Source organism: Tinamus guttatus, unplaced genomic scaffold, assembly GCF_059628265.1.
Source record: "Tinamus guttatus ecotype Peru unplaced genomic scaffold, ASM5962826v1 Tinamus_guttatus_pri_ptg000710l, whole genome shotgun sequence".
NCBI classification, from domain to species: domain Eukaryota; kingdom Metazoa; phylum Chordata; class Aves; order Tinamiformes; family Tinamidae; genus Tinamus; species Tinamus guttatus.
Window position 1 is genome coordinate 3,602,996 of NW_028289244.1, and position 22,278 is coordinate 3,625,273.

The following is a 22,278-nucleotide window of genomic DNA, read 5'->3' on the forward strand; positions in this document are numbered from 1 at the left end:
GCACTCACAGAGCTGAGCAGATCCCACTGAATCATGTTAACCCTGTCATCAAGACATAGCCTTAATAAAACTGTAGCTGTTCATACAGATTTGTAAAAAACAAGCTTTAGAAGTAGTTACTGAAAACTTTCTGCTACAGCCAGGTTAGGCAGAGATAGCCATCAAGAGCCTAAATAGTCTAATCTTTTTCCTTCAAATCTTAGGGAACAAACCCACATTTAACATAGTGTGTTTACAAGCTTTCATTTAACCAGGCACAAGATAACAAATGCGGAATGTACTGATTAGCACTTCCCTGTGTGAGCGGCAGTTACTGGTGACCTTGTACACGATATTTAATGTGTACATGTCCAACTTACCCTGCATAGCAAGTTTATAAAATTGGAAAAAAGAATTCTGAAAAAGATGACACATATATCCCTTCAAGTAGAAATAACAATTTTTGGTTTGGAAACAGCCTAGTACCTTTTTTTAACTAATCTCTGTGAACTTATCTGGTGACTTTCTCTGCTTGAGAACCCTTGTTTTCTTAGACAGCTGAACATTTGCGAGGTTTTTCTTATTTTGCCCAAAACCCAACAGATGCCCAAGCTGCCAGGAGCTCACAGGTTGTTGGAAGTGGAATGATTTTGCAACCCAGAGAGAACTGCTACTGAGGCACCCGTGAAAAATTCATCCACAGGGCTGTGTCCCAGAAGTGATGGATACCACGGCTCTGTAACTAGCCCAGCGCACAGCTCAGCAGGGCTTGAAATGACAGACACCCCTATAGTCCCTTTTTTCCCTCTGGACAAAATAATAGGGAGCTAGTACATCTCTGGAGTTGATTATTATTAATCCATGAAATCCTGCTACAGTAGCTGCACGCTAGATGCCCCAATCCAATCCTCATGCTAGTTCATCTCAATCCAAAGCAAAGAGCAATAAACTCAACAGTGGAATGTCTAATTCCAGAGCGGTCAGCTCTGCACAGAGGTACTTATATCACTGCTGTCATGTGTTCTATAACATATTAAGTAATGTGACTATTAAGTAATGTGACTAATGCATCACATGCTTCTTTCCCCTCCCTGCCCCTGGGAGAGGAGCATGTGCATGGACATTTTGTATTAATTTCCACACCGCCGTCCCCCCCCGTTAATGCACACACATGTTGGCACATTCTCTAGAGAAGGCAAGGCCAAAGCAAGTGCTTTGTTTTGGAAGAGGACCCACGACAGCTTTGGGTAAGAAAGCTCAAGTTTCAAGAAAGTTCAGCTGCAGGAATCTCTATTTGGCTAAACCTTTAAAAATTCACTCCCCTATTGAGCTTTATAAGATAAAAAATGAGGGAGAAAGTAAATTTCCACTTTCACTATCTTTGTTTTACTCTTCTCACTCTGTGCTGCAACGGGACTTCTGGATTGTCCGAACTCCAGAGCTGTTTGGGAAACACAGGGCTAGAAAATACAGCCAGGGCAGAAGGACATCCCCATGAAACCTCCTCTCCCTCTCCTCACCCTCTGTACACACTCACCCTTAAAGGTTTAATGCTCTAGATAAGGAAACCAGAACACGTTGGCTAAGTGTGTACAGAGGACACGTATGGAGTATTTACACGCCAGCCGCGCAGCGCTGCAAGGGCCACCCTGCCAAGGAGAGATCCCGGCCCGGTCACAACCCTGGATTCATTGTCCACTGCCTGGGAACCTGTCTCCGTTCCCAAACAGGGATATTTTTTTTGGCAACCGCATGGAACAAAAGGCACAAAGAGAACCGAGAAAATCCTTTCAGTGAAGCTCTAGTCCTCCTGTTCTGCCGAGGAGGGGAAACCTCCTAATGCTTCTTAGCAAGCCCAGCCCTGCTGCCTTTCTGGAAGGTGCTCAGTCCTCACTGAACCTAAAGCAATTAGGTGCTAGCAGCATCCAGCCCAGCCATTCCAGCCTTGGAAAAAAAATTAATCCCCCACCTTTAACACCAAAAATACCACAACATTTTGAAAATGAAATCACTGTTATATCTGAGTGGGCGTGTTACTTCGAGACAGCACTAATGTGATTATAAAATCAGTCGTGTCAGCTTACTGGCTCAGCTACAGACACGGATCTGCTGGAGCGTCTGTTCCCCTGAGCGGCTGTTCGCACCAAGATGCCTCGTCCCTCTTCACTTCCATGTGAAACAGGTGCAATCTGATTCCCACTGTTACACCAAAGAGAGGGAAACCCTCTTCTTGCAGCCCTCCACCCAATCTCCGTGCAACTTGGCATTGCCAGGGCACAGCCTGTGCCCAGCATGAGCCCGGCACCCCCAAACCTGCAAGGATTATGCCCAAACGAGTCACCACATCCAAACCCCGAGGCCGGGCTCGCTGGCTCCAAGCGCCAGCCGGGAGCTGAGCAGCGGCAGACTCTGAAGCTCCAGCCTCTCTCCTCAGACACCCCTCATTTTTCCTTCCCACTTGAGCTGCCTGTAAATGCTTCTTCTCACCTCGTAGTGCCTCCTGGTAGCAAGTGTTTGTTTTGCTCTGTTTTCCCGTAGGTGTCTGACAGACAGGCGGTGGCGTGTGCCGCGAGGCGCTCCTGCTCTAAGGAGCAAGTGACTCACTGGCATCAGGGTTTTGGTCCTGGCACATTTGACTTAGACCTTCACCTTCTGGCAGTAGGCTGAAATAAAACGCAGTTTATACTGTATCTGTGGCAGTTTTTCAGACATGTCCCTACAAATAGGGCTTTTCACACTTCTATGAGTCTAGGATCTGTAAAGATCCTATAGCTCCTCCTCTACTTGCTCTGTTGGCTTAGTTGTTTTTTCTCATTTCTATATGACACATCGTTCACCTGTCTCCATATACCTAAAGACTGTTGTGGTTCAATGTCATGACAGTCATTTCAATGCCTCTCTCCTGCCATTAAAAATGTTCTACCAAATAATTGTTTCATGGATAGTATTAGGAAGAATATTCCAACTCCCAATAAGAATAAGCGGTGTCTGAGTAAATTCTCTCCTATCCATCTCTCCCTCCCATAACCAGCTCAGCTCAATGCCGTGTGTTCGCCGTCCTGGCTCTCCCTGGAGCGCCTCTGGGCCAAACTCCACACAAGACTTTCCATAGGAAAATTCCGCAGGGCTGTACCACACAGGGAATGTAAACATGAGGTTTGAATCCAGCAATAAACGTGCTTGACCACAGCGTGACCACAGCACCACACGGAAGAGCTGCAGAGACTTGACAGGGAGTTTATGCAATGGTCAAGGTGTTTGCTGGAGGTGAGGAGTTACTGATTTGCACTGACAGCGAGAACATAGTTTCTTATAATTATGTTACGTGGACTGACAGTGTTGTGCCTTCCTCAAAATCCCAACCCAATATCAATTAAGAACCTAGTCATCTTCAATTTAAAAACCCAAACAACTTACCCAAGCTGTTTTTAATACTAGAACGGCCCAAAAGTTGGGCACTTAGAATAGCAGTGGTGAAAAAACAAGCAAGACCACCCAGTTGTGGCTTGTTTAGAAAATCCAATCCATCAGCTGTGGATGCTAAGGGCTGAGCCCTTGGCTATGTACCTACGTTCTTCTGCTTCTATGTCCTGAATACTCCAAATGCACTTTATATCTGAGAGAATTCATGCCATTCTAAAAACAAAAATGGTTTTTCTCTGTAGATCTCATTATTAGCATCTAATTATCACTTGTACAAAATGGGTAGTCAGTATTTATGAACATTCACTCGTGAACTGCATGAATTCTTGAATCAGGTTACATTTTAAAGATCTTTTTCCAAACTCAGCATCTCCTAAGTCTGGAGTCCAGCCTAACACACAGAGGTTATTGCTGGCTCTTTAAGCAGATGCTAAGATTGTTCAGTGCCAAATCTCAGCCATGGCTAATACTGAATATTCACCCAGCAGCTGCCTTCCTGCCTATTCCCAGGAGATTTTGGTCAAGAACACAGCTTTCTATTTATGACAATTAGTTGGAGTAAGGGCAGGGAAGCAAGGCAACTAAGTCCTGACATGAAATATTACTGGTACACAGCAAAATCGATTTTGCATGGGTGGATGGTGCAGGTGCAAAGGCAGCCAAGCACTGTGTGCAAGTTAACTGAGCTTTTAATCCTAACCAAAAGGCAGCTCTGTTACTGCCCAGACAGCGTCTGGTTGAGAGGCAGCACGTCCAGGTTAGCCTAGTCCCGAGCTCAGTGGGATCGAGCTGTCTTGGGAGCTGCACAGAGCAGCATTATCCAGCTTTTCCCACTGTTAAGGTCCTCCATTCTCCTTTACTTCAAGCAGTGCAGATGTGGCCGGAAAGAATAAGCTCTCAGCCTACCATTTGCCAGGACACTCATTAAATCTTGCATTTTCTCAAGATAACAAAAACGAGATGGATTAAGGAAGGAATCACTGAGTGGACAGAAACCACTATTTATGGATGCCTATGAGTAAAAAGAATCCTCTTTTCTTGGTGTGTTGATATATTTTAATTTAAACACATGTTGGAAAGAGATTCATTCCTTCAAACACATCCATTTTCCCAATGCACACACATCCCTCAGCCTCAGAAATGCTCTAGGTCTGTTGTGCCAGCAGGGGAATCCCATTACCTTTGTGGGGCCCTGAATCAGCTGCATTCATCTGCCCGAGAGCTCTCACAGCTGCCCAATAGATGCCTGAGCTTGTTGTCTAGACTCCCTTTATAGGCAGCAGAGAAGAGCAGATTCTCCTGGCACACATAATTTCATCCCAAGGCAGATGCCTCCAGCAGATCGTTTGACTGGCACCGTAGACGTGTCATTTCTCTCCACTGACTATCAGGGAGTCTAGTCAAGAAACACAAGTGGAGATACCTCCAGTTACACAAGACAAAACCCAGCACAGCAACCTAGGGAGAGGCACATAGCCCTTCCCTTCCAAACTGGAGGTCTTGGAAAGGGATTCCTCAAACCGCAGATGAGGAAGGATAGCTGAAAAACACAGACAGGAGACCTCCCAGCCTGGAAGCTGCCCACAGCCATCACAGGAGCTGGAGGAGGTGGCTACAAATAACATCCCTGTGCCAAACTGTGTCTTCCCCATTCAGTGTTTCCTCTCAAAGCCAAGCACATCTTGCAGCAGCGCCAAATGCACCCAAGAGCTATTAACCACATTGAAGATTTTCCAGATATTGCATCACTCAGCACCTACAGAATATTGTCCATGCCGCTCGGCGTTCCTCGCTTCCCGACTCCCTGCGAGGGAGCAGCCACGATTCCCGATGCGGGGAAGGCAGGGAGCAGGATGCACAAATGGGGCTTCTCTCACAGTCACGGCGGGCAGATCAACCACAGGCAATTCCCAAGGTCCTTCCTGCAGAGCAGAACCTTGGGCCAAGGGAGGGTGTATCAGGTGGTTTTGCAGCTCCTGAAACGTGTGGGAATAAAAGATTCTCTGTTCTTCCCTTCGGGACACATTCCAGGAGAGGGTTCCCACTGCTGCTCGTCTCTGGATTTGGCCCCGGGTTGCAGCAGTGCTCCCAGCCTGCGCCCAGAGCCCGCGCCGGCCCCAGCCCGTAAAAATGTAAATAAATAAATAAAATAAAATAAAATAAAACTGTAAAACAAGGGCAGGAAGGGAAACCTCCATATTTTTACCTTGGCAAATGGGGGAAAAAAAGAAAAAACATCTGTTCTGGCCGTTTTCCACAGTCACCTTTTTTGGTCCCCTCCCTCACGCAATTTCCGCAGCGGCAATCTGTCCTTTCCTGGAATGCTGAGCAATCCCGGCAGCAAACTAATCAATATTAATAGCGATAGGAGTGGGGAGGGGGAGGAAGAGAGGAGGGATTAACGTGACCTTTCTAAACTGGCTGCTCAGACGGGCACCCGGCAGCTGAGGAGGCGGCAGCCACACGGTAACGACATGTGGTTTTAGTAGCTTTTCGTTCCTTTTGCCTGGGTGTATTTGCTTCTCTTGTCTCAGCATGGATAGCAGTGAAATCAGGTTGTCTTGAGGAAGGAAAAAATATAATTCTAGCTGTAGCCTCTGGGCCAAATTCCTCCTTGATGCGAGCTCCACTGAAATGGGTGGATTAACACCCAGGATGAATTTTATCTTGGATTTCTATTAAAAGCAGCTATTAGGTTAGGAAAGTTTTGACAGGTGGAGTGTTTAATGCAGTTTTTTTTTAATGGATTTCTTTTATAATAGGGTATAATCAAAAACACTGAGCGTGCGACTTGAATATTGAGCGTGAGAGCAAACAAAGGAGCCTGTGAACCAGCCTGCCTATTGTTAAGCACAAGTGAACACAGCAGCTAATCCAGATAGGTAGGTTTGTGTGGATGTACTAGGTTAGTGTACTCAGAATTAAAGAAGAAATCTGATTAATTAAAACATTATAATTCAAACTATTTGCTCTCATTGGATCACTGGTTAATTGTAGACTTTCTGGTTTCCAATATTAAAATAGAAGTTTACATCAGGAGGGGATGTGGGTTATTGTCAGTTAATGCATTGTCTTTATTTAAATATTTGTTGTTTCCATGTTCAGGATGTGATTTTTCTGAGAAATCTAGACAAATATCTCTTTATATCCTTCCTCTTTTGCTTTGAAAGAGCATTAGGAAGAGATCCCAGATTGAGGTGTTAGATTGTGTTGTTTCTGGATGAACATTTTTACAGGATTTTTCATTTATAGAGCAGAAAATGCTTTGCAGACAGCTGATACCACAGCACTGGCAAATAACGCCACGGGTGTTTTCTCGTCCTTTGTCAGCACCCACCATGTCCGACAAACCAGATTTTGCAGAAATTGAAACATTTGACAAGACCAAACTGAAGAAGACGGAAACCAGAGAAAAAAACCCATTGCCCACTAAAGAAAGTAAGTGCTTGTAAGGCTGTTTGTACTAAGAATAGTAAGGACGCAATGTGTATTGCAGTTGATATGCAAAATGAATACTAATCATGGGATTAATGGTTCAAACTCATCCCGGGCTTTAACTGGGGATAACACCTAGGCTTACATGATACGTTGGGCTTGTAAAGATGTGAGCAGTTATTACAGGCTTGGTGCTTTGTCTGAAGAATTCTTCCCACTGGGGTGGATCCTTGCCAAAAGCAGGACCAGGTTTCCTGGTGCCCGCAGGTAGCAGGATCCAGCCGTGTGTAGCTGCAGGGAGCAGCCTCTTCCGAGGGATACGGAGGGAACTCCTGCAAATCCCTGAGGGGCCCCATGCCACGTTTAGCATCTCCTAAGCACAGGAGCTGCTGCCCTCCGCTGGGTGACGGGCTGGAGACCAGGCAGCTCCTGGGGACACACGGCAGGGTTGAAGGTCCCACAGGGCCCCTGCCCTGGCAGAGAGCTGCTCCCTGGGCTTTTCCATGCAAACTCCTCTCCCCTACACTCACTACACACAGGGAGCCAAAAGAACGATGTAATTCACCCTGAGCTTTGGACACCTAAATGGCAACTTCTCTGCATTTGGATAGGACCTTAGGTTTCCTTTCAAAGAGTATCTCTAAGCAGAAGGGGAACCAAGGACATCTCTAGTTGTGAATGGCTCCCAGGATTTGGATGCATTGATGCTGATGGTCATGGAGACCCTCTGTCCCCAGCATAACAAAACACAGGGCAAGCACGAGGTTTCTTATCTCTGCGGGAGCTGAAGCTGTAACAGGAGAGTTCTGTGTATCATGAACTGCACCCCACTTGCTGCACTGACGTGGGAATGGAGGGGGCGGCATTTCCAGGCTGTGGGAACCTCTTAACATTCCCTGGATATAAGAATGACTGTAGAAATTTGTGTTCTGCAGAAATATTGTAACTGCTGTTGATGACCCTTGGTTTCCTGTGTTTTTTGTTTTTTCCTGGCAGCTATTGAACAGGAAAAGCAAAGTGAAAGCACTGCCTGAGCATGAACTGGAAGATACCATGGCTGCTTCCTCAGTGGGGTTTTGGCTTCCGAGTTGGGGTTCTGCCCCTTTTTCTTACTCTGTGTTTGCTGTCCATTTAATTTAATAGTATTTGTTCATTTTGTGCTCTCCAGGAAACTTCGTTTTGTATTGGTTCAACAAGGAATTTTGTATTTGTGTTTGTATTCTTAAAACTGTAACTTGAAGTTATGTATTGACCCTATTACTTGTCCCCCACCCCAAAAAGCAAGTTGCCTACAAAAATGGTTCTCCTAACCTCACAATAAACAGGTTTCTTCTGATTAGCTGTCTTGGCTACTTGCTGAAATAGTGTCCACGCTGTGACTCTTACTACATCCCTGTCACATTTGCATTGCTGTGGTGTCTGAAGGTGACTCACCTGAACAAAGGGATGCAGAGCAGTTCTGCTTGGGCACAGGGTGCACAGGTGGTGGGAGAAGGAAAGAAAATAATAAACATTCACCAAGAGATGTGGGGAGACAAAGGGAGATACTCAACAGCAAACAGATGCAGGGCACAAACCTTGAGAGCAAAGAAGATTTCTCTAAGTCTCTGTTCCTCCTGGTGCAGTAGCATCCTCACTCGTCTGAGGAGGGTTTGGCAAAACTGACTCTAGTCCCACTTCTGTCCTCAGGAACATAAAATGACATTACCCCTGGGTTTAAGGTCACAATCATTGTAAACACACACACACGTGCTTATTCTGGGAACATACATTGCTGTCACTACAACTTCAGTTGGATCATACTTGCACTGTGAAATTGGAATAATTCTGTGGGCTTCAAAGACAGTTAATCTGGATTGATATCAGTGCAGAGCAAGAGAAATGCTCAGTGTGGTATTTAGAAAGCTCTCATTTACCTCAGAACCACTTGACCTTTGACATTTAGTGTGAATGGTAAGAGCTATAACCAAGCAATAGCAACCTAGCCACAGAACAGGTGACTTGCAGCAGCAACAATAAAATAAATACAACGGTCCAAGAGACCAAGGGAACACGCACGACACGCAGAGCAAGCGACTGCGGCAGGCAGAGCTCCGTTAGCACCAGTGACATCTGCCAGAGGCCTACGATGGGACCTGGAATCACAACTCAGCAGGTGAAGCTGCCCCAGGGAATGTTTGGTTATTGTGACCAATCTCTTATACATTCACCTTTGCGGACCTTGTTCTTCTGGACACTTGACCCTAAGGGACTTCAGTGCCTTACGGATTTAGGAACATACATGATTAATTAAAAGGTGAAAAACACAAAGGGCTGAGAAACAAAGAAAACAGCCTTGTTGCCTTACACTACATTCACCCCTACACCCTGGTGCACCTCATGCCAGCTCAGGGCCAGAGAGGGTTTGATATTATTTAAATATCTACTCGGAGCAGAGTTAATGTTCAGAGAAGCGACACCCACTGCAAACCAGCACAGTGAATTCCACGGTCCAGCTCAACCCTCGCTTCTCTGCGCGGTTGTTTTGGCAACAGAAGCTCAGCCTACCTCCTGCTTGGGAAGGAGGGAATGGGCTCATCCTTGCAAGCTGCCTGCTACAGCAGTGCTAGTAACGCTTCCTTTGAGGAGCAATCACACACAGGGAGCTGCGTGGGCATCCACTGAAGGATGGGTCTGATGGAAGAGCTGCTGCTCATACAGTAAAATCGAAGCCTTAGCACTTTGCTCACATAGCTTATATCCCACTGATAGAGTTGTTATTATAAGATTTAAATCCATAAAAACAAAGAATGGTCTGTTTTCCTGTTGCTTTAGTCAAACAGCATCATGCCCTTCACCTGCAGGGCCAGACAGGCCCACAAACCGGGAGCTGCTGTTCATCCAAGGCCAAGAGAGGGAGTCATCACCATTCCAGTCATTCTACTAAGGAAACACTTGTTCCTGACATTGGAAAAGCTCTACAGAATGAGACAAACCCAACCCAACTCTTATACCCACCTAGGACCTGCTTTCTTGGTGTTAGCCGGTTTCTGTCCTTCACCACAAGAGAAGCCTCCAAGGTTCACTGCAACCAACAAGCGCCCACCCCCGTGCAGGTGGGGAGCTGATATGGGGGCAGCTTCATCAGCTAACCAACAACCCCAGGTGGGAGCCTTAGGGCTAGTCACCAACAGCCCTTAGCTGGTTTTGGTCTTGGGCTCTTCCATAACAACGCTCACCCTTACAGCTCCTCCACAGAAAACCAGCATCTGAGCTCCTCTAGTCACAGCAGAAAGATCCACAGAGAGAGGAAAGGGCCAGAAGCGGGGCCAGGTTTTGCCCGGCTCTCCCCCCGGGTATGAACAGGCCTCTCAAGAACACGGCGTGGAAACAACGGCCTCCCAGGAAGCACCGCCGTGCCACAGGGAGCTCTCACGCGGGGCGCACAAGGCCACTGTGTTGTCCTGGGGACGCCGCGTCCGCCCGGCCCCGGCGGCCTCACCTGCTGCCACCACAGGCCCCGGCGCCATCCCGCGTGTGCGGCGCCATGGGGGTCCCTGGGCCTGGCACCGGGGTCAGGATGGGGGGACACGGCTCCGTGCGCTCCCCGTCTCCACAACGGGGCCTATCGGGTACAGCAGAGCTGCCCGGGAGGCTTCACGCGTGTCGCTCCCAGCGGCTCTACCCACTCCGACCTCTCCCAACGCATCAGCCACCGCCTCCAGGACGCTGGCAAACAGCTGGGAATCAGGAAAATCCAGGGGATGGACAGGGCAGCAAAGGGCCTTTTCCAGCTCCAGCACTCAACAGAAAGACTGGGGCTTTCAAAGTAAAACAAATAACTCAGGAATTTTGAGCAGCTTCAATGCTGCATTCAGCAGCCAGCTCCATTTCTGCGTTTTTGGATTTGGCAAGATTGCAACTAGCAGGGAAGGAAAAAAACAACGTGTGACTCTGAGTGGGTGTTTTCAAACAGAATCTTGTTGGGGGAAAATAAGCCTCCTTGGGCTGCTTTGTTTTGCTGCGATGCTGGAAATAAGGCTGTTGTCAGCGAGAATAAGAGCTCTTCTCTTCTCGGGCCTCACCAACAGGGAGGTGACCCAGGTCCTGCTGTGTTGAGATCGGTGCCGCCATGGCTGGTAATGCTGTGTTTCCCTACCTGAAAGGGTTAAAGAAATGCATGAGTTTTTTATATATATAAATATACATATATATGTATACACACACACACATATATATATATGCATATATGAGCCTTACAGCATAGGTAGAGGTTAATGCTCTAGAGAGTGTAGAGTGCTGTCTACAGGACAAGCAGGCAGCCGCTAAGCCGAGTGCTCGGGCTCTGCTTCCGGGCACTGCTGGACCAGAGGGATTTTCCCACCGTTTCCCACCTTGGAAACGAGGCACTGTCCTTTGAAAACTAAAGCTGCGTCTCCAACATATTCACCCAGCAGGAACCCGTTGGCTTTCAGCCAAGGGCGCGTGTTGGGCTGGACAACCTGCAGCGGCAGATGGGAGCCCCGGCCGGGGAGCAGGGCCCGGCTCTCCGGGGAGCAGGATTAGCCATGGCTAATAGCTCCATAATAGCACTATAATAGCTCCATAATAACGCTGTAATAGCTCCATAATAGCACTGCAACAGCTGGAGTTGCCCTTGTGCTCCTTCGAGCCTCCCGCTCGCAGCGCCGGGGCAGCGGGTGCGGGATGCCGGCATTCCCGGGGCTCCCGGCATTCCGGGGGCTCCCGGCATTCCGGGGGCTCCCGGCCCTGGGCAGCTCCAGCCTGTCCAGAGGCGCTCCAGGCTGCGCTGCCTTCCCGTCCTACCCGGCTCCTCTCTCAGGAGAGCAGCGGATCCGGGTAACCCAGCGTGTTGCTTGGTGCCCCCAAGATGTTTTGTCTGTGCCGTGCGGACACGTCCCACAGGGGGGAGCCTCGCCACCAGCGTGCGGGGCCACCGCAGCCCTGTCCCCTGCCCGCCTGGCCGGCCACCTCTCTGCTAAATTAGCTTTAGAGAAATTAAAGCACCAAAAAGCAGTTGCATTTGTGTCTGAAGACGCTCCTAAAACTCCCCAGTCAGGTTATTTAACCTCGTTTTTGGTGCGCCGAGCGTCAGGCCACTGCCATGGGCCCAAGTGGGTGCGAACAGGGAGGGCTCAGCTTGGGAATCAGTGCGGGGCAAAGCCCAGGTCCAGCTCCACCTCCGTCTCCAGCGAGCGTTCATTCATCGAAACACACGTCCTTGCTCCAGGAAGCTAAAGTTTGGAAGACTAAAAATAAATAAAAAATACACACACACACACACACACACACATATATATATTTTCCTGTGCAGAAATGAGTGCCCAGAAGGGTTTGCAGAGCTCGGCCAGGGATTGCATCTCCCTGTGCCCGACCGGAGCCACCAGCATCACGCAGGGCCAAGGGGAGACCCCCGTGGCGGGACACAGCAGCCACCCCCTTGGCTCCAGCTGGGGGGGGACCCTCTCTAATTACCCAGGTGGGTTTTTATTGTAAGGCGGGCGGCAATGCAGGATTTGACGCTCGGGCTCTGAATGTGTCACCTGCCCGGGGCAATTTAGCAAAGGGGCGGCGTTTCATCCGCTTGTTTTCCACCGCCCCGGACACCGGCTCCCGGGACAAGTCCCCGCGCCCGCCGCAACCCTCGGTGCCGGCGCCCCACACGTGATACGAGTGCACCGGCCTCAGCCAGCCTGGCGCACGCTTGGACCTGAAGACCGCGTTTGCTCCGTACGAGTATCCGAGGGTTCGGAAGCCGCGTGGAGCGTCTGCTCCTCGTTGCAGGGGGGTTGCGTGCAGGCTCTCCTGAACTCGCTTACCTCGTGTCTGATGTTGAGGGTGTCTTGCATTGCCCTTAGGGAGCAGATTCTGATGCGCACACGGTTTCATGCTGGTAGTGCCGAGCTTGGGCAGGCACCGCTGTATTCTAGCGCTCTGCCCATCACATGCAAAGCCACATCTGCTCGCTTGCAGTCATTCTTTGCTCAGGCAAAACTGAACTGAAAGCCAGTTTCTAAGGCACGAGCTGGCCAAAGAATCCGCTCCGGCTTCTCCTCCCGGCTCCGCTGCAGCCCTTCTGGCCCAGCCAGGTTTCACCCACACCAACAAACATCCTGTAGGAAGCGAAACACCGAAAGCAGCTCCAGAATAGCCCAGCCCAGGGATCGGATCCCCAGGGAGAGAGGGACGCCGAAACCCCGAACGCGGTGCTTGCACATGGAGCGCGCGCAGCCCAAAGGCAGGACCTGCCCGGCCCTCCATCGGCGACCAGCACCGGGAAGCGCTCCCAGGAGCTGCCTCTGACAGCTCTCCTCATCCAAGGATCTCCAGGATCTGCTCAGGATGCTGAGGATGAAAACGCCGACTCGCGGGGTTTTGGTGCCAACAGGAATACACCCGCTATGGGCCTGCTCGGGGGGTGTTCTGCATTCAGGGCTTTTGCTCCCAGCTGCTCTTTTAACGCTCTAACTGCAAGCAGCTGTTTGCAGCGTTGCTACAGCGGCTCCACGCTCCCCTTCTGCTCTGCTAAAAAACAGCCAGCGGGTTCTCCAAGCTGCCCAAGGGGGAAACCAGACAGGGATGTTTCATCTAACAAAGTCCTACGGCTGCCCCATTCGCGGCATCACGGCCCTTAAGGGCATTGGCTGTAACTACCTCGAGGGGCTTTCCCGGGCTTGCTGGGATCAGGATGCTCCCGTTGGAGAGGATGGCACGGGGAGAAGCCGCTGGCCGTGCAGGACGGCTCCCCAGTGACACCGCTGAAGCCTCCCCGCGCTCCCGGGATGCATGAGCTGCAACCAGGCTGGAAATGCAAGATATCCCATCGAAAGGAGGGGAGAGCAAGGGTGGAAAATAAATAAATATATAAATAAACCTCTGAAAATGGGTAAGACCTAGGAGGTCTCTGAACCCCTGAGGGTACTTTGCAACCCGCTGGCGGGCAGGGGCGGCCGAGCCAAGGGGCCGGGCGCTGCCAGGGCACTTTGCGCTCCGGCGGGAGCATCCCGGTGACACCGGTGCTGCCTTTTGAAGTGCGGCGCGAGGCGTTGCCTCCTCGCCCATTGGAGCAGCGGCTCTTGGGCCACATTAAGTCATTGGGCGGCAAACGAATGGTGGGGGGGGGATCTGACTATTCGCCGCTCGCCTTATAAATATCCGGGCGGCAGGTTCCCGCCGGGATCACCTTGGGCAGCGCGGGAAGTGGCCCGGCACCCGCCTTGCCGGCCATGGAGGCAAACACCTCCCTGCTCTTCTCCATCGCCTGGATCTGCTCGGCCGCTTTCGAGACAGCTGCGTGGTAGGATGCCACCTTGCACTCTTTTTTTTTTTTTTTTTTGTTTATATATATATATATATATAATGTTTTTAAGGATGCTCTTTAGTCAGTGTCAGATTATGCGATCCATTTGCCTTTCTGTCTTTCAGGTCCGTGAACAATTTCCTGATGACAGGACCTAAGGTAATTCGCACGGGGCCTATTCGGCACGCAAGCAGAGCAGTCCCGCTTTGCAAACGGGAAAACACCCCTTTTCCGAGGAAACAGGTTTCCCAGAGCGTCCCGGCTCTGCATCCCGTTTGGCAACGGGGAAAAGCGATCGCTGCCCTCTGGATTCCCGCTTTCGCGGGCGGCCTTTAACTCGTGGGGTTTCCAAGGGCGCTCTTCCCCGTGCCAGGCTTACCTGACCTACTCGAGCAGCGTGGCGGCGGGCGCGCAGAGCGGCATCGAGGAGTGCAAGTTCCAGTTCGGCTGGGAGCGCTGGAACTGCCCCGAGAGCGCCCTGCAGCTCTCGACCCACAACCGGCTCCGCAGCGGTGAGTGCCCCTGCGCCCACCTCCCAGCCCCTCTCCCAAAGTCTCAAAAACTCCCCCCAAAAGTTTGTTGGCTCCAGCTGTATTAGCTGGTCACACACTGTGATGTTTTTCTGCAAATACTGTCATCTTTCTGTCCCTGTAGATGTACTAACCTTGCGCTCGGTGCTTTGCTCCGCGCTCGCTCCAGCCACTTTTTAATGCAGAACTGGGCGGAGGGGTCAATAGAGACCCCAGAGCTTGTCATAGCGGACAAGAGCAGGAAAGATGACAGGAAAAAACAGAAACTGTCCTCATAAGAAAAGTGTGGATATATTTGAACACTAATTCAACAAGCATAAACCTCTCTCCCCACCCCCAGAGCATCTGCTGGCAACAGGCTGGAGCCCCAAAAGAAGCTAAAATAAAAGTGTGGGTCTAGGCAGCCGTTAGCACAGGGTGTCCCCCCTGCCCGGAGCGGGATCGAACGCGATTCCCTGACAAAAGCCTGAGCAGGGCCCCCCGCGCGGGAGCGGGAGGGGAACGGGGCGCCAGGTGGAGGTGGCCACAGCCAGCGCCGGCGAGCGCAGGACGGGGCATCGCTGCAAGCCCCGAGAGCCCCATCCCACGCACGGACACCCGGATAACACAGCGCCAAGAAGGCGCTGACGCTTTCCAGGCTGAAGCCTCTGCAGGCACAAGCACTCCACACTTTATGGAGGTTTTAATTTCTGCAGTGCTCTATCTTTTGCACAAACTGCTGCGCGTGTGTTTTTGTTTTTCTCCCTCCTTTTCCTGCATTGAACTGAAGGCCTCACAGGAGAGCTTCTCTCCCGATAAAGCAGGAGGGCCGTTGTGGCTGTTTTCACACGACGGCTCCGTTTCCCCCCTCTCCCGCTAGCTACCAGGGAGACGTCCTTCGTGCACGCCATCAGCTCGGCCGGCGTCATGTACACCCTCACCAGGAACTGCAGCCTGGGCGACTTCGAGAGCTGCGGCTGCGACGACTCCAGGAACGGCCGCGTCGGTGAGGCCGGGCGTCCGCCGCGGCGACCGCGCCGGGGGGACCCAGTGCTGCGACTGCCGGGCAGAGCTGGAGCCCAAAACCGGGTCCTGCTGCTGGCGGTACGAAGAGCGCGGGGGTTTTGCAGGTGGCCGAGGCTGGGTCTGGGGAGGATGCAGCGACAACGTGGAGTTCGGCGAGAGGATCTCCAAGCTCTTTGTGGATGCTCTGGAAACGGGGCACGACACCCGCGCCCTCATTAACCTGCACAACAACGAGGTCGGGAGACTGGTGAGTGAAATATTAAGGGGCAAATATTGCCCGCGTTGAAGCTGTAACTGGACACAATCAAATAGCTTGGGGTTTCGTTCTTCATCCCTCCATGCTGATCTGTGCTGCTTGCAAGGGGGGAAAAAATAGTCAGAAATCTAACGGTCAGAAATCTAATAGTCAGAAATCTACCCCCACAAGCTGCATTTCTGCTTGCAGCTTCTGTAGCTTGGTGCAATGCAGTTACCTGCTAACCCAGGTGGTTTGTTCAGAGCGATACGGTCTATACCGCCTTGCTTATAATTATTAATTATATTGCCTTGCAATAAGGATTTCCGAGCCATTTGGCAGGGGGGAAAAGCCCATACGAGTGAGACGACGGTAGCTGGCTCCCGCTTGCCCCGCTCCCCGCGGGGCCACAGCAGCTCCCGGCGTCCTGCCAAACCTCCCTGTCTGTAAAAACAAGGAGGGCATCGCTTTACATGCCTATCTCGTAGGGTGTGCCGAGGCTTAATCTCGACGAGATACCAGTGATTGGGACCTTATAAATACCAGAGAGGGTAGATAATATCTGTGAAGTGCCGGGCCCGGGGGAGATGCATAAAGCTTTAGTATAAATATCCCACTGCGCTGTTTCACACGTTTTGAATGAAATCTGCGTGAAGGATGGCGGGTTGATATGCCAATGATCCAGGTGACCTGTAGCCCAGACAGCACAAAGAGGACACGACCCGGCCTGGAGAAGCACCGGGCTGGAGACCAGAGCTGGTGCCCACCTGGTACCTGGCAAGGGGACCAGATCTTTGTCAGAACCTGATTGAGCAGCAGCTGTTTGTGTCTTGGTGTGACCCGAAGTCAGTTCCAGCATGAGCCACGTTTGCCCCAAAAGCAGAAATTCCTCCTCACCGTTTCTGAGATTTAGGTGCCAATAACATCGTAACTCTTCTCCCTTTTCCCCCCACAAGGCGGTGAAGGCAACCATGAAGAGGGCCTGCAAGTGCCACGGCGTGTCGGGCAGCTGCAGCATCCAGACGTGCTGGCTCCAGCTGGCCGACTTTCGGGAGATCGGGAATTATCTGAAGATGAAGTACGACCAGGCCCACAAGCTGGAGATGGACAAGCGGCGGGTGCGGGCGGGCAACAGCGCCGAGAGCCGCGGGGCCACGGCCGAGGCCTTCAGCAACGTGCACGCCACGGAGCTCGTCTTCCTGGAGGACTCCCCCGACTACTGCACCAGGAACGCCAGCCTGGGCCACCACGGCACCGAGGGCCGCGAGTGCCTGCAGACGGGCAAGAACCTCTCGCAGTGGGAGAAGAGGAGCTGCCGGCGGCTCTGCACCGAGTGCGGCCTCAGGGTGGAGGAGAGGCGGGCCGAGATGGTGGCCAGCTGCAACTGCAAGTTCCACTGGTGCTGCACGGTGCGCTGCGAGCAGTGCCGGCAGCTCGTGGCCAAGCACTTCTGCTCCCGCCGCGACGCCGCCGCCACCAACCACACCAAGCGGAGGAGCAAGGGCCACAAGAGATAGGCGGCCGCCCGCGCCACAGCGGCGGGGGTGTCTTCTGCCAGCCGCCCGCGCGGGGCGGCAACGGCGACGGGGCGGCAGGGAGGAGGCGGCCATCGCGCCTCAGCCATGAGGCGCCGGAGGGACCGCGGTCGCTCCCGCGTCCGTGCGTTTTCTTAACATTTCCCTCGTCCTTCCAGGGAGTCGGGGCCTTCCAGGGCCCAACTTCCAGCCTTTCCCTCATCCTGCCAGGGAGTCTCACACAGCCCGGCCTCCCTGCGGCAGCAATGCGGCCCCATCATGGGGCAGGGTCCGGCCCCGCGCGCTTGTAAATATTCCCGGCGGAAGGAAAAACTGATGCACTTTCTGACACGAGAAGGGTCTTCACGGTGGTTTGCGTTAGGACAACTGCAGGGTTTTGGTGTTTTTTGTCCTCTCCGAGGCCTTTGGTAGGGTTACAGACAGTATTGAGAGATTTTGTACAGTATTTTTATAATTTTCCTCTCTCTTTTTAAATGTTCTATGCCTTGGTACCAGAGCCCCTCCATCTAAATGACAGTAGTTTCCTGCATTTGTCCCAGATGAAACTAAGTCATTTACAATTCCTGTACTTCTAAAACACCTGCAGACAAGAATTCAGGGTTCTTCATGCACAGAAACCAGCCATCAATAACTTAAGTTATTGCTCAGTGTAATCTGTTTTCTCTCTCTCTATTTTGATGGTATACCTGAAGATTTTGATTTTGCACCATATTTTGCAATAAAAAAGCTTAATTAAAATAACTGGCTTGCGGAATTCCTGCTGGGAGAACTTCCAGCGTAAAAAATGTCCTGTTCCTGGGTAAGACACAGCACTTCCCTAAGAGTCCTTATCATTAACCCAAGAGTCACTGAAGTCAGCAAGACCACTTGGTGGGGAGGCTTAAATAAGTAGGCTGTGGTATTAAACCCCAGAGGGTTTTCTTCAGCACCCATCGCTGTTGCAGGAACCTTTCTCAATGCTGAGGATAGCAGAGCACGGCACCTTTCTGCTGGGTTTGCAGCTTGCCAAGGGGAGGAGGAGAGAGAAGCAGGAAAAAATCCAAACCCAAGAGCTCTGTGTTGGTGGTGCGGGTGGGACACGCTGGCAACACGTTGGTGCTGTTGCACCTTGGCATCCCCATTGCTCCTTGCATAAACCACTGTGTGCAAAGGCAGAGCTGAAAGGGCTGGGCTAGAGCGCCCGTGGTCCGGGGCTACCTCCAGAGGAGCCATTTCCAAAGGTTTCATATCCAACAGGCCCAAGCCTTTCTGCTTGGTGCTGCCCGGTAATATTCGTTTGCAACCAAAATGCATCCAGAACTGGAAATACTGATACAAAACAGCAAAAAGAAAGTCCCTCTCTTGCAGTTAAAGGCCTGCTGGCCAGCTCGCCTACCCGAGCGCCTGCTCCGCTCACCTGGGCCTCGTCCACTGCCCATGCACAGCCCGTGGTCACAGCACTTGTCTAGCTCTCCTGCTCTTGTAACCTCACATCCTTCAGGACGGGTTATTTCCCCAGGCCAAGTCACAAACATGTATCTAAACAGGCTCACTGCGTGCACACACAGGGACAATAAAGTGACCGGGAGCTGCGGGGACCGCACGGGCTGCAGCTGCACACAGAGCACAGGGCCAAAGCTCACGCTTGTCTCTGCGGCGTTTTCCAAGCACAGGGCCAAAGCTCACACTTGTCTCTGCGGCGTTTTCCAAGCTAATATCCCCGCAGAAAATGGGACATACTGAGTTTGCAAGTGCCCACAGTGGTTGTTGCCACATACTAGACCCAAGACCGCTCCGTGCAGAGGGGATGTGCAGGGGTAGAGACTGCAGCCTCGGTTAGGGGCTCACCAAGCCTGCAGTTGCACCCACTTCATTGCCTTTAAGTGCTGAGGAGGATCAGCTCTTCCTTGAATTTGTCCAATTGCTTTTTCAAATGCAGTTATGTTTTTGGCATCCGGACTACCTAAGGGCATGAGCAATCTTACGCCAAAGAAACAAACAAACAAAAAGGATGTGAATGCAAATAGAAGCAAATGCAGGAGAAAGTTAAGTGCCATCTCATGATAAACAGAGGCTGGAAATGTGTATAGCTTGCAGAGATAACACTGAAGTCTGAATAAATACCACAGACAACTCTATTACTTAGGGCTGCACCTTGACAGCGATGCCGCAGCCCTGCGGATCCTGCTCTCCCTCCCTCCCCTTGTTGCTTGGATACAAGAGTCATCAATTCTCCCTATGCTGCCTCCAAAACAATAGAAACTTGGGATCATCCCAATCCATCACTGCTCTGTCGGGAGCTGCTGCACCCCCGAGTGCTATTCCTCATGTTCCCAAATAACGGCACGTGCACGGGGCAGCACGGAGCAGCGGCGCGTGAGGCTGCCCACAGGACACGAGCTGGGGGGCTCATCGTGCTTTGGGGGCAATTTTACTTAGACAGTAAAATTCTGTATGTCAATTTTCAAATAAATAATGACATACCTTGCAAAGAAAGGCTCTCACCTGCTGGTTTGCAAAGACTCCTTCTCCAGCTGCAGACAGGGAGGAGTGTTCAAAGAGCCTGATGGTGTCTTTAAACCTGAATGTATTTACTTGTGATTAGCTGAAGTCTACTCGAATTTGGGACACTAATCCCAACCAGCTGTAAATCATTTCATGCTTGCTGTAAAGCATAAATGGGCCTTAAAATGCGCTCAGGAGATGCTGACTGCTGTCCAAGGATGGCAATGGTTCCAATTACAACAAAAAATAAAAAATCTGAATCCTGAACTCATGAGCAACATGTAGCAAAAGCCCAGTGCCTGCTCCTCCGGGGTTTTCCTTGCAGCATGGGCAAAGGGGTAACTGGGGAAGGCAGAGCTGGGCACCTTGGAAAGGGGCTGGGAGCATCCCTGAGCATCCGGGGACCTGAACAGCTTGGACAGTCCCAGAGCGGCACCGTTAAATTTGATCAGACGTTGCCAGTCGGGCTGTTAACACGGATATATCTATCTCCACGGCAAGAGGAGCGTATTCCATAAGCTCTGTGGCAGGGGCTGGATTAGCCTGACATTGCAGCTCCTTCCACGCTACCTTATCGCCACCTTCCTAGCCGACATCCTATGCAGATTTGCACGGCAATAACCGGGGCTAAGCTAGGAAGCTTTGCCGGTTCTCCGGATTTAATCCGGGAAAACTCCCACCCGTTCCACGTGTTGCCACCCAAGAGCCTTGCATGCTGCCCCAGCCATCCCGTCCCGCTGGCCGCAGCGCCATGGATTGCGGAGGGATCCTGTCCTTCCCGCCGGCAGTGCCAGAGCCCTCCTTGGAAAGCAGAGCGGTGCTTCACCAGCAGCCCCAGCTCACCAGGCCCGGCCTCCCTCGGGTTGTTAAACCCTTTGCCTTGTGGATTACCTTCAATTTATGCTGGCAGTGCCCTTTCAGGGATTATCATTCTATATGAGACGTTTGTGCTGTATCCTCCCCCTGTATTAAAGTGTCAGGAATATATCCCCGGGCTATCCATCTTCCGCACTTCCGCCTGGGCTTGGCAATTCTCTGACATGAATATTATGGCTCTCAAAGCGGCGAGTCTCCATCACTCAAGCTGACAAGTGTTAGCATCTCCCCTCTTGAGCGGGGCGAGCGACCTTTTCATATGCAGCGTAGATCCCCGGTCACGCTGCATCTGCTGCCGTGAAACCAGCGAGGGCCAGCAATTCCCTAAAGTCTTAGAAAACAAGTCACAGGTCCTTTTCGACTTGCAAAACCAGCCCCTTAGCATGACAAAGTTAAAGGGCCTTAATCAGCCCCTGCTAACGCCAGCTCCGCCGTGGAGGATGGAAGCGCGAGGCCTTCTCCGGGATTTGTTGGTGGGGATTTGGGGGGAATCGGGGATGCTTGGCTTGCCTGAGTGCGTAGAAAAGATTTTTTGATAAGGTAGGAACGTTGAAACCACAGCTCCAACATGAAGCTCCTAAACACGGATACTGTTGCGAGTGAGTGCAGAAACTCCACTTAACCCAAGCCTTGGGAAGGCCTCCACCTTGGGCCCTCATGGCTGTGCTGCAAGGAGGACACTCCAGTCCAGCTTCCTTGTCAAAATGGGAATCCACCGACCCGCACGACAGTTCAAGCTAAATCCACCCTACAAAACTCACCACGTTACTCTGGATCTTTGGCTACACGGGTGTCTAGGCTTTCTGCCCTCTGTTTTTGCTCAGAGCAGCCTTGCTGCCTTCTCCCAGGCTCTGCACAGTGGCTTCTAGCCAGCACAGCACAACAAAACTTGTTAACACCTTTTCAGCTCAGTCTTATTAAAGTCGATGCAATTAACAGTTTCACCATTTACAAAACAAATCCTCTCTGCAGCACCTGAGAAAAAGAGTAGCAAGTGTTTCCCAACCATTTCTCAGTTGAGAAGAACACCCACAGCAGCTGCCTACTGCGAGGTGTTTCATCTGCTCTCCGTGCAGATCTGTGCAGGCAGATCCACACTTTGGAAATTCCTACTGCACTTTCACCAAGGAGGCCCAGCCAGCGAGCATGGGGGCATGCTGGAAAAGTCTGCAATCCAAGAGATATTCCAAGCAGGAACTAACTCACCTGCCAGTCCATGGTCACTCCTTGTGTTGGTGATAGACACACATGACTACATACCAGAGCTTTTTGGTTCCTGCAGGTTGTTCACACCGGAGATGTCTCTACAGGCACCTGGTGATGAGTGAGGAGGTAACATACTGCTGCTTTGCGCCTCAGCGGAGCGATGCACGAGCTTTTGCTTTCTCCTTTTTCCAGTTCCCTCCTAGGAGGTGTCCCATAACCCCTGCTTTGAAAATCAGGCACCTAACTTACTACGCAGTACATCCCCCCATC

General features: G+C 51.4%; 2 protein-coding genes across 2 annotated transcripts; both read left to right on the forward strand.

Moving 5' to 3' along the window:
• Nucleotides 1-6,143: 6,143 nt before the first annotated feature.
• Nucleotides 6,144-7,960, forward strand: LOC148591776 (thymosin beta-12-like). The gene is made up of 3 exons (XM_088536958.1): nt 6,144-6,284; nt 6,733-6,840; nt 7,834-7,960. Exons 2-3 carry the CDS (start codon nt 6,741-6,743, stop codon nt 7,869-7,871), a joined length of 138 nt encoding a protein of 45 aa, XP_088393084.1. The 5' UTR covers nt 6,144-6,284; nt 6,733-6,740; the 3' UTR covers nt 7,872-7,960.
• A 6,103-nt stretch (nt 7,961-14,063) lies between these two features.
• Nucleotides 14,064-17,424, forward strand: WNT8A (Wnt family member 8A). Its single transcript, XM_088536748.1, has 6 exons — nt 14,064-14,134; nt 14,263-14,296; nt 14,511-14,649; nt 15,527-15,652; nt 15,777-15,919; nt 16,864-17,424. The coding sequence occupies exons 1-6, from the start codon at nt 14,064-14,066 to the stop codon at nt 17,422-17,424; spliced, it is 1,074 nt and encodes a 357-aa protein (XP_088392874.1).
• The last annotated feature ends 4,854 nt before the right edge of the window (nt 17,425-22,278 follow it).

What these genes read in the sequence shown, in the direction of transcription:
- LOC148591776 (XM_088536958.1), top strand. Translation starts at nt 6,741, where the DNA reads ATGTCCGACAAACCAGATTTTGCAGAAATTGAAACATTTGACAAGACC. An exon ending in CCCATTGCCCACTAAAGAAA is followed by an intron (nt 6,841 to 7,833) that starts GTAAGTGCTTGT and finishes TTTTCCTGGCAG; the next exon opens with CTATTGAACAGGAAAAGCAA.
- WNT8A (XM_088536748.1), top strand. Translation starts at nt 14,064, where the DNA reads ATGGAGGCAAACACCTCCCTGCTCTTCTCCATCGCCTGGATCTGCTCG. An exon ending in CTCCAGGAACGGCCGCGTCG is followed by an intron (nt 15,653 to 15,776) that starts GTGAGGCCGGGC and finishes GGGGTTTTGCAG; the next exon opens with GTGGCCGAGGCTGGGTCTGG. An exon ending in ACAACGAGGTCGGGAGACTG is followed by an intron (nt 15,920 to 16,863) that starts GTGAGTGAAATA and finishes TCCCCCCACAAG; the next exon opens with GCGGTGAAGGCAACCATGAA.